The following is a 10639-nucleotide window of genomic DNA, read 5'->3' on the forward strand; positions in this document are numbered from 1 at the left end:
ACTCGAGACGGTCTCGCGAGAACGTGACGATGAAGTAGATAAACAAACTAGGTCGAAGCAATTGTGTGAATCACAGGGAATAGACACCCCGATGAAACGTCCTCTTGTAAAATCGAATCGTAAAAAGGCTGCGGAGGTACATGAATTAACGAGATTCCCGGCGCAGATGCGTTGTCTGTGATTTTTATGCCCGACGAATGCCAGATGTGATCGTAAAACAGTTCTCGGATATTTCAGAGAGTCACGGCTGGGACTTTGAATTTCCTGCTCAAGTGTCTGTCGAATGAGATAGAAATTACTAGCTTAGAAATTCTGATGATTATACTTGTTTTAAGTGAACTTCTTTTTTATTTATACTCCTACGTACAACATAAATATCCTTTTCTATCTTTATGTCCATACGTAATGGAAGAAAAGATCGCAATAATGATGAAACATTATCAATATACGCTGCATCTGTCTCGATTAGGGTATGAAAAAATGTCGAACTTAAGACTTATGGCGAATCGACACAAACCTCTACAGCTTATTTACAGTTGTTTATACATTTGTAGGAAATTTAAAGCTACAAAAACGTCTATAATGATCTATAGGAAATTTTTATCTGCAAAAATGCACAAAATACGCACGATTTATAAAAAAATATAAAATATATGAGAAATGCGAAACAAATTTCTGTTTGAATTCCATCCCTTCGGTGATATTCGCCAAAGCTAAATTTGCATAAACAATCGCAGTTTAATCAGGAATTTCTCGCTCCCACCAATAATTTTCCTCTATCCATCCTCTTCCTTATCGCCCATCCTTTTTCTAACCAGCTCGATCGGCCCTTTTGAACGTTCCGGAACCGGTTCCAGAAATCCAAAGCTCGAGACGCGATGTCTCAAAGCAACGTGCATGAATGCAGTTAGGCGCCCTTCGAAGACGCGTAAGTCGCTAGGGATAATTGGCTGGTGGCCTGCGGCAAGTGCCATCGATTTGCACCACCTGCTCTCCCGCATTGCTGCGACCTACCATACATCCGAGTATTTATTCTCGATCTTGTTAAATGGTTCACGAGGCTGGTTTCCGTGAGAAAAATTGAAAACGACCAGCGATGGCGAACGAATAAGAGAGAAGAGACCGATAGAATGAAACGAACTGGTACAGAGAAACACCAGACATCGTGTTTTCTTTCGATCCGGTGATTTCTGAAGTTTGCTCCGCGGATTATTTGTTTAAGGTCTGCGACGCGTGAAAATTCAGTGGATATGATTTTATTTTGAGAATGAATATTGGGATTTGTTAAGGATTAGGAACGTTGTGAGATTTAATAACAGCAATAAACAGCAGTGGCAAAATAATTAATTTCTGTATTTAAAATTTGAGATGTTGAACTTCGGTTTAACACTTCATCTATGTCATTTCGTTTAGAAATATTAAAATGATCCATATAAATATAATCGTCATAATTGATAGCGTGGAAACAATACACTGTTGCGAAAACCATAAACTTGAAAATTTCAAGAAAGTTAAAAATATGTTGAATTTTGGATTATTTACGTAATACGAATAAAGAGTAACAGTTTTCCATGTCGTCAGATTAATAACTTTCTTAATTTCTCATTGGAGAACTTGTAACATAGTTGGACATTTTTTATAATGTTCCTGAATGTTTCACAAGTTAAACAATTTACCCATGAGGTGTCACTATCGCGTTTTACAAGCTTGACCTCTCGCCGAGCTATTTGACTTTAAAACATAGTCATCTGACTAACCTGATACTGCCCTTTGAAATAGCTCCGCGTCAAGTATTCGTTGTATTTTTTCCTTTTCGCTAGGGGCTGCTACCGTGAAGACCGATTCTCACGGTTCCCTGGCTCTTATCTTCCCAAGCTTTTGTTTATCATCGAAGCGCGCGTAATCAGCTAATAGTTTTCATCAATATGCGAAAGAATAACGTTGTTAAAAGGATTTGTTCGTTCAAAAGCAAAATTTAACATTTTACGCATTGTATACATATTGAATACATTAAGACTTTTACATTCTGAGTCATCTAAAAAAAAACGTCAATTGTTATAACGATTTCTTTTTAACGAAATTTCAGGAATTTTGTTGTTAAAAGTTCTACATATTACGTTCGTTGACATTTTATTGGAAATATCGTGATGCGACCGTAATTGAAAGTCTATTTTCTACGCGAACGAACCAAATATTTTGTAAAAAAATTTTGTTCTTCCGAAATATAACCTGACTTAAATATAACGAAATCTAGATTTCCTATATAACTTATTAATACGATCGTTTGCCTCGCGTTAATAAAATATATCGATTATCGAAGCTGTTGCGCAACTTTGTCGGTTAAAAATATTTCAATATATTTCTACATGCGCGCGATTTTTCAATGTTACGAAAGTACGACAGTTTCGGGCCAACGAATGAATTGCAGCCGGCGAAAAAATTTTTCTCCAATAACAGAAACTTTCCCCTTTCCCTGATGTACGACCTAACTTCGCATTTTCACCGTGCACGCATATCTATATGCATTAAGCTTATTTATCTTTTCTATTTTTTTCTCTTTTTTTCAATGTATTATACACCGTGGTAGAAAAAAATTCATATTACAAGTTCGAAGAATAAGAAAAATCTCCCTGTTAGCTTTTTCAGTCATAAAATACAAGTATCTCGAAGTTGTACGAAGTTAACTTCGGGGTACGCGGATTTCGTTTAAATTCTATGTAAGTCAAGAAGTTCGCGTGTATTCATAAAGTTCTAGCGTAAATGTCGTTCTAAGAATACTCTTAATGTGTGACTTTATATGTAATAGTTGTGGCCTGTAATAGTCACGTGCACGCGTTTTATTGCCATCATGCAACCTAGCATCGTGACACCGTGTTAAAGCCATCCGACACGCGTTTATAGATTGTTTATTAAACCGTTTCTGGCTCGGAGATTCATTATCATTATATTAGAATAATGTCATCGATACTTACAATTCTTTATCAAATTTGAAAAAAAAAAATATTCTCACATTCAAGTGTATAGTCTACGCACGTATATGATGAACGACGATTGCTAAACAGCTGTGCAATAAATATGCATAACCGACTGTCTCTCTCGATTGCTATAAATCAATAATGGAGAGTATTAATCATTTAAATTCGACAATTGTATTCCCTTTTGGGTCCAAGAGCGTCTAATCATCGCGATCACAAGGGAGAATAGGTTCACAATTCGGTGAAGATCGAAGCACGGGCACGCGCAACCGTTTCATTCGGTGAAATGCTATCATCGGAGCTAAGTCGATTAAGCCAAAGGCGATTCAAATGTTCTCTAGTCATGCCCGAGCGTTTCCGCGAGTATTCTAAAATGCCTTTATCCAATTTCCCGATGAAGGAAAACGTCTATTGTTCTATCCACGACGCGATCTTTTGAGATAGAATCTGAGATAACGCGTGCACGAGAGTGGACGTAGAACTCGTTTACCTCGTAACCCCGTCAAGTCGCAGCTATTCGCACGAGACACGGGAAAATCGATAGCCAACGCTTCGTGCTGTGTCGCTTCGTTGTACGCTACACTGTTTCATGGGTCTACACCCTCGCTGCCAGACAAATACGGCATTAGATAATCAGGTGATACCGATATATCGTTATCGACTGCCACTATTATTTCATAGTGTCGTGAGAAACGGTGTGCAGGCACGTACAATGTGCGTCATTCGCCACGGTCGGCCATTCCCATTTTACCAAGTGATTTCAGGCGTCGCGTCGCCACCACTTGCTAATAATCCCTATACTAATTCCGGTACAAATAATTCCCGCTGGAATTGCAGAAGTTTATGATAACGTCGAAGATAAGCGACAAGTATCGAGTCGATGCGTCATTGAAGTTTTCAGAAATTTTCGGAATATGTTATTGCCGATCATTATGCACTTATAGGTTTATAGCGGCACACGAGCTAGAGGACAATTCAAATCGTTTTGTTATTTTGCCTCGGAGTATCAATATCGTGAGGAAACACGTAATGTAATAATAAATAAACTCCGGGCAAAACAATGTCGCCGCTACATGCAACCGTCAAACGTAGACGAATTCGGCTCTCCCCCGGCCAGTATAAATAAACTGACGCCAGCGTAAGGAAGTCAGTATCCACGAGTATCTATGAGTATCTGTGGTGGCACTCGACCACGGAACTTTCCAACGGCTTCGCAACACAAAGCGCTATACACCTTCAAAGCGTAAGGTCGACACGCCTAATGTACCATCGATATCCCTGCGGTTCTTTCGCCGAATATTCGGAAGAATGCATACGCGGCAACCGTTGCGGACATCTAATAAACGCGTGCATAGTGGAGATGTCGAGAGGCAACAAAGAAAACAATCCGTTTGGTTTCGAACCAAAGATTCATTCTGCCCCGAGCTGCGAAGTGCGAATGATTAGCGTCATAGCGAAGCAAACACTATTAGAGATACGTGATTATAACTCTTGATAGTTAATCGTTAATCGTTAATTGTTGTTGATAGTTAATCGCTAATTGTTGTTAATTGTTAATCGTTAATTGTTGACCGTAAATCCTTGACTGTTGACTGTGAATAGTTTAATAAACTTTTCTGTTGAACATCAAGAGTATTTCTTGGGGGCACCTTCACCAACATACCACCTCATATCTATCGAGTGTCTATCAATTATAAACAAGTTATCAGCGAACAATTGTACACTGTTTTAGCGAACTTGTTAGTACGAGCGTCTCAGCGAATATTGTCTGTATATTAATTTATTTAATTATTTTAAATACATTTGACAGTTTACAACAGCGAGTTATTTCGTTATTCTAACTACCAATCCTCTACAATCCTCTGCAGGCATCAGGAATGTCGTATCTCTGATGTTTGAATTTGGCGCGCCAATACCAGCTATTTAATTTCATAGCGTCGTTGATCATTAATCGCATTAAAGAAAGAATGTGTTACGTATCGCGTATGTAAGAATATTTCAAGACGAATAGAATAAGTGAATAAGGTTCGCATTAGTTAGTCTGGTGAGTTGACCAACCGGGAATTTGAGTAACCGGGAATTTGAGTAACCGGGAATTTGAGCAACCGGGAATTTGAGTAACCGGAAATTTGAGTAACCGGGAATTTGACGGTTCCAAGTTACAGGAATTTAACTTGGTCAGTCTGAACGAAGATTGTAACGTAATGTAAATCATCTTCAGAAGCGGTGGTGATCGGAATTGACTTGTCCAGGAGCGTCGCACGGCGCTGCAATCGATAACAATCATTTCCGCGTTACGTTAACGAAATACTATTGTCCGTGACGCGTTAATGGAATTATAGATTCTCGCGTACGCGGCGCGTTGTTGCGGTATCATGGGAACGATGATGGAATTATGTGGGTTAACACAATCCACGTTCGAGGTTAGGAAGAAATTTACAAGCCTTCACGCACGTGCGCGCATAAGCGCTGGATATATGATCGCAGGAGTCTCTATGGTGGCCACAATATTCCCCCATGGTAATTCGATAATGTATTATGGATACGTGAAATTCGACGAGAATCTCCACTGGTCGCGTAACAGGAAAATACAAAGTGTTTGGCCGGCGAGTATCCACATGGAAGAGATCGTTTCACGCCTCTTCTATGCTCACCTTCCCACGCTCTGTTCCTTTGTTCACTTTGATTCTCTTCGCCCGATTCGAATTAAACGAATTCATTCTCGTACCGACCAGCCAATACATTTCTGGTTGTCGTTCGATTCAACTTGCAAAAGTTTGCTCGCTCAAACGGACCGAGACTTCTTCGATTTTGGGAAACGAGCTGAAACTATGTTTAGCTATATGGTGGTTAAGGAATGAAACGTGGTTGGGATATGTACATTATAGCAAAAGTTTGATAGGATGGGAGGAATTTATATAGTTTAGCTACTTGGTAGTTTCATTGCTGTTAACGCATTTGGTGTACCACGATAATTAGTTAATAATAAGTAATGATACCGATAAACGTTGTAACAAAGAACCTAGAAAGACAGAAAGAAAATGGGTAGTTTGTTATAAGAAATATTATTATTTGTACAACTTGTTAGCTGTAAAATTAATAACTTTGTTAAAATAATTAGCGAGATTGAATAATAACCGTGAAAATAAAAGAGTCATTAACGTAAAACTGCATCCTTACGAACATAATACTACGTTATCTTCTAGTTCATAAAAGTTAAAAGCTTGCTCTTCCACCCTTGAATACGCCAAAGTTGATAGACATCAAAATAATATTATCCTATTATCCCATCCTATCTTATGAGATAAGATTGAAATACAGACTAAACGACATTAGCGATAGCTGGAACAAACTGTATTACAGGATTTCTTTATATAATCTGTATAAAAGCGAGTAGATGGTCCAAAAATCACGTTCCATTTACAATCTTTTCTCAGACAATTTACATTATTTGCTTCTGCTTATTTAACGTCAGTATTGTGAAAGCTAGTTCTCTTTACTTAAGTTCTACGGTTCCATAAAAGATAAAGAAATTGAAATATTTATATCTTTTTGAAATTTGCAACTTCCATATATATTTTCAAATTAGTTTTGAACTTTGCCAATATAATTACGAAGTCGGGTCTCATAACAGCGTTGATGAAACTTCGAAATGTTTCGTATCGCACGTAATGTGTTCCTGTAACGAGTCTACAAGTGTTCGAATACTTTCGCGAGCTTTCATAAGATACATAAGAGGAAGGAAAAAGAAATACAAAAAAAGGAAGAGAATAGCCGCGAACCATTGATTCGATCAGCGGCGAGTTAACTCGGTTGACGGAGCAATAGATTGCATCCATTAACGTTGTGCGCGTCTAAACCTCGTTACAAAGGATGCCATTTCATGATTGTACCTCCTTTTAATAATGCCGCGTTGAAGTAGTGGTGAGGAGAGTCTCTTTCACGAGAAAGGTTGGCGGTAAAAAATTATTTGAAAACTCGCCGAGAGGTCGGGGGAATCGCAAACTCGATGCATTACACGCAGACCATAATTAAATGTCGTGCAACTCATCACTGATGGACACACCTAATTTCATTCGCTGCCATAACTTCATTAATAATTTACATCCCTTTCAGCTTGCTTCGCTATCCTTTCCACGCCGTGGTAATTGTAGTTCAAAAGATTTTTCAGCATCGTCCGATAACGAAACTCGGCCAGCCGTGACTTCTTAATCTGAAAGAAAAGAAAAATTCAATCACCTTGACGGATTCTTCTTCTTCTTCTCAGCACTGACAGATCTGTCGTTTTCTCTTGTACGTATCTTTAGTGACAGAATTATGGACTCGCATAAATTCGAATATAAATTCTGCATAGCGACACGTGAAATTTTTGAAATACTTTAATAAATTTTCAAGGATATACGAATTAGAACGTCCAATAGTACTGAAAACATAATTAAGTTTCTTCATTGACGACGCAGTAACGTTCAATGAAGCCGCTGACACTTGGCTGTGGTAACGGGAGATATCTCACATTAAACATTAGAAGAGAACATCACACCGGCGGTGTCCACTTACCAAAGACATAGAAACGCTACATTAAGGCCCGGAGGGTTTCCCCGAAAAGGTAGCAAAACAATTCTAACGTCACACACACTTGGACAAACACGGAGGAACATGGGACTTCCGGCTCCTCTCAGCCAAGGGGAGACGGCCAAACGGAAAAATATTCTTTCTGAAGATTCTTCCATCATATGACGTCACCGTCTTCTCTTGCCTGAAGCTACAGTAGCTCACGAAAGTATTATCATAGAAAGTATAACATTTTAAAATTTCAGTACCACTCTAATGAAATACGACTGTCATAATTATATTCATAAAGTTCGAATCAAAACTAAAAATATACAGGGTGGTTGGTAACTGGTGGTACAAGCAGAAAGGGGGTGACTCTACGCGAAAAAAGAAGTCGAAAATATAGAATAAAAATTTTTTTTTTAATTTTTCCACCGAGACAACGATCTACAATGAGATCCGTTATAACGAGACGTGATAAAGTGCAGGCGTACCGAGCGAAAATTCAAAGTCGATTTTCTCGTAAACAAAGCCTCAAACGAAAAATTTTTATTCTATATTTTCGACTTCTTTTTTCTTGCAGAATCACCCCCTTTTCGCCTGTATCACCAGTTACCAACCATCCCATATATATTTGAAAAGCCAATAATCGAATTAGAAGTTATTTAAGTCTTCAACAATTATTTTACACTACAAAGAATATTCCTTTTTAAAATTATCTTAATGAGATTAGGGAACCAGAATAATTATCATTAAATTATTATAACCCTAGTCTTAGCCGCTAAAAGGTTTCCACAAGTGTTCGAATACTTTTGCAAGCAATTGTACGTTCGTAGACGAACTCTCCGCGAGATTTCTCGAACGTTTTTGTCGCGAAAACTTGGTTAGAGAGCTTGGTTAAATCTCGAAAGAGAGAAGACTAATTGATCCCATGGGTGGCCACGAGTTGTCATCGTATCTCAAAACGGAACAGATGTTGTTAGGTGACGAGGGAACAGGAAAACCAGTTTTTGGGTCGTCGTAAAGGAAAAGAGAAAAGAAAGTGAGGAAAGTGACGGCGATGTCTTGTCACGGGCAAGCGTTTGGGATAAATCGCGCGAAAACTATGATCGATGCCTTTAACCTTTGACTCTGCTCCTCCACGAGCCACTGCATCAACCAACCGTGTTATCGAGATATCGATATCCACGCTTTTCTTTCGCTATCTTTAGCTTTCCTCCATCGATCCAACTTTGCCTGGGGGAACTTAGTGATGGGATCAAGTTCAATATGTATACCGCCGTTCTTATGTAGACTACGGATGTTTGTGCAATTTGACATTTTTACAATCATAACTAAAGAAAGGGAACCTAACTAGAATATTGTTGTTAATAGCTTAATGATACAAAGGAATTAAAAGATCGCATTGGCCAAAATTTAAATAGCACTAAAGTAAACAAAAATTAAAATTGTTGTAGGAATTGTACAAAACAATTTCAAAATATGTACTACACGTATATTGTCGTGGAAATGTAAAGGGAATCACATCAAATGAAATTCATCAATTACAAATAAACAGCTTTGTAAAGAATTTACGTTGTATAAAAATTGTTCGTATTCTTTCTCACAATATAAAATTTCGTAGATTTTAACTGTGTCAACAGAATCGAATTGTTGCATAAATGAAACAATTGTACGCCTCACTGTGTTTGTTAATAAATAAGCTCGTAATAAAAGAGAATCATATTAATCTGTAATGTAATAAATCCCTAGTCTCTGCGTCGTGAATAGAATATCGTTTTAATCCACACTCTCATGGTTTCTTTCATTCACAAAATTATGATATAAATATCATGAATACCGCGTATTAATCGAATACCAAAATAGTGTAATAAAATTCCAGACAAGAATTCAATAACCCAGCAGGGAGAACGCTTTAATCGCTCCATTTTTGTTGTGAAACTCTCCTACACAGCTGGATATTAATTGCCTAATAAAAGCAACGTTCCATAAAAAAATTTTATTAAATAAATAGCTAATAGGATACGTACGGTGGAAAATAATTTTTCTATAATAAATCTTTCCTAAGTTCAGAAAACATATATTTAGACTAAGAAATGAAAAATAATACGTCCATTTTAAAGCTAAGTATAATCCTAGGATTGATCAAAACTGCAATAACAACGGATTACTAATAACGCAATTAACATATAAAACATCTATATCGTAATAAGATTATCTTGTAAACTAAACAGATAAAAACACACAAAATTATCGTAATATCCAAAACGAAAGGATCCATCAAGAGTTTGAGTGACTTAATCGTTCAGCAAATGACAAGCCCAGATCCCGAAAACGAGGGGTTAACACCCTCTTTTTCGTGGCAGCTACAATGTCAACGTTAATACAAACGCACATAGTCGACTCGACATGGATGTTTACGTAGAACATTTTTAACGATTGTTCCAGGGAAGGGACGGCTCTACCCGGCCTACAGTTTGAGCGGCAGCGAGGGTGAGGAAAATTCGCCAAGCCTGCGAGGTCGTGCTCCCGCCTACCCTCAAAATAATCACCAGACCACGCAATCACACCTGAATCACTACAACGCCAGTCAGCATAAACAACGTGCCTATCAACAGCAACAGCAGCATCCCCTGTATCATATGCCCAGCACTGGTGCTGGACTTAGCGACACACCAACTTCCGGTAACGCGTCCGACGAAACCCTCACCGACAGTGACTTGATCACTGTTGCCCGTGACTCTGCTCTGCTCGTTCATAACGGTGAGTAACATTATTTGTTCCTCAATTCCTTCAAATAAAACAAATAAATTAGCGTTAGTTTATTAAAGAAGGACATAAGCGTTACTTAACGAAAACAGAAACGGGGATGGAAATTATAATATGAAATAATTAGACCTTTGATACTATTTGTTATCGCTTTGTTTAATATATTTGTAGGGATTTTACGGAAATCAGTCACTTTGATTACTTTGATTGACTGATACTTCTAGCGTTAAGAATCTCAAGCCTACAACGCACATTCTTAGCATAGTCGAAACATTTCATAATCTCAAGTAACCTGAACATGCGTGAAGCTTATCAGAAACGTATCTTTTCATAACGTTCCCACG

General features: G+C 38.0%; 1 protein-coding gene across 1 annotated transcript; it reads left to right on the forward strand.

The window, feature by feature from the left end:
• Positions 1-9622: 9622 nt before the first annotated feature.
• LOC143302569 (uncharacterized) lies at positions 9623-10297 on the forward strand. Its single transcript, XM_076617807.1, has 2 exons — positions 9623-9653; positions 9975-10297. Exons 1-2 carry the CDS (start codon positions 9623-9625, stop codon positions 10295-10297), a joined length of 354 nt encoding a protein of 117 aa, XP_076473922.1.
• The last annotated feature ends 342 nt before the right edge of the window (positions 10298-10639 follow it).

Source organism: Bombus vancouverensis, chromosome 4 (genome assembly GCF_051014615.1).
Source record: "Bombus vancouverensis nearcticus chromosome 4, iyBomVanc1_principal, whole genome shotgun sequence".
NCBI lineage: Eukaryota > Metazoa > Arthropoda > Insecta > Hymenoptera > Apidae > Bombus > Bombus vancouverensis.

Coding starts and splice junctions, on each gene's coding strand:
- LOC143302569 (XM_076617807.1), top strand. CDS start 9,623: ATGAAAAATAATACGTCCATTTTAAAGCTAA. Junction 9,654..9,974: donor TACGTCCATTTTAAAGCTAA/GTATAATCCTAG, acceptor CGATTGTTCCAG/GGAAGGGACGGCTCTACCCG.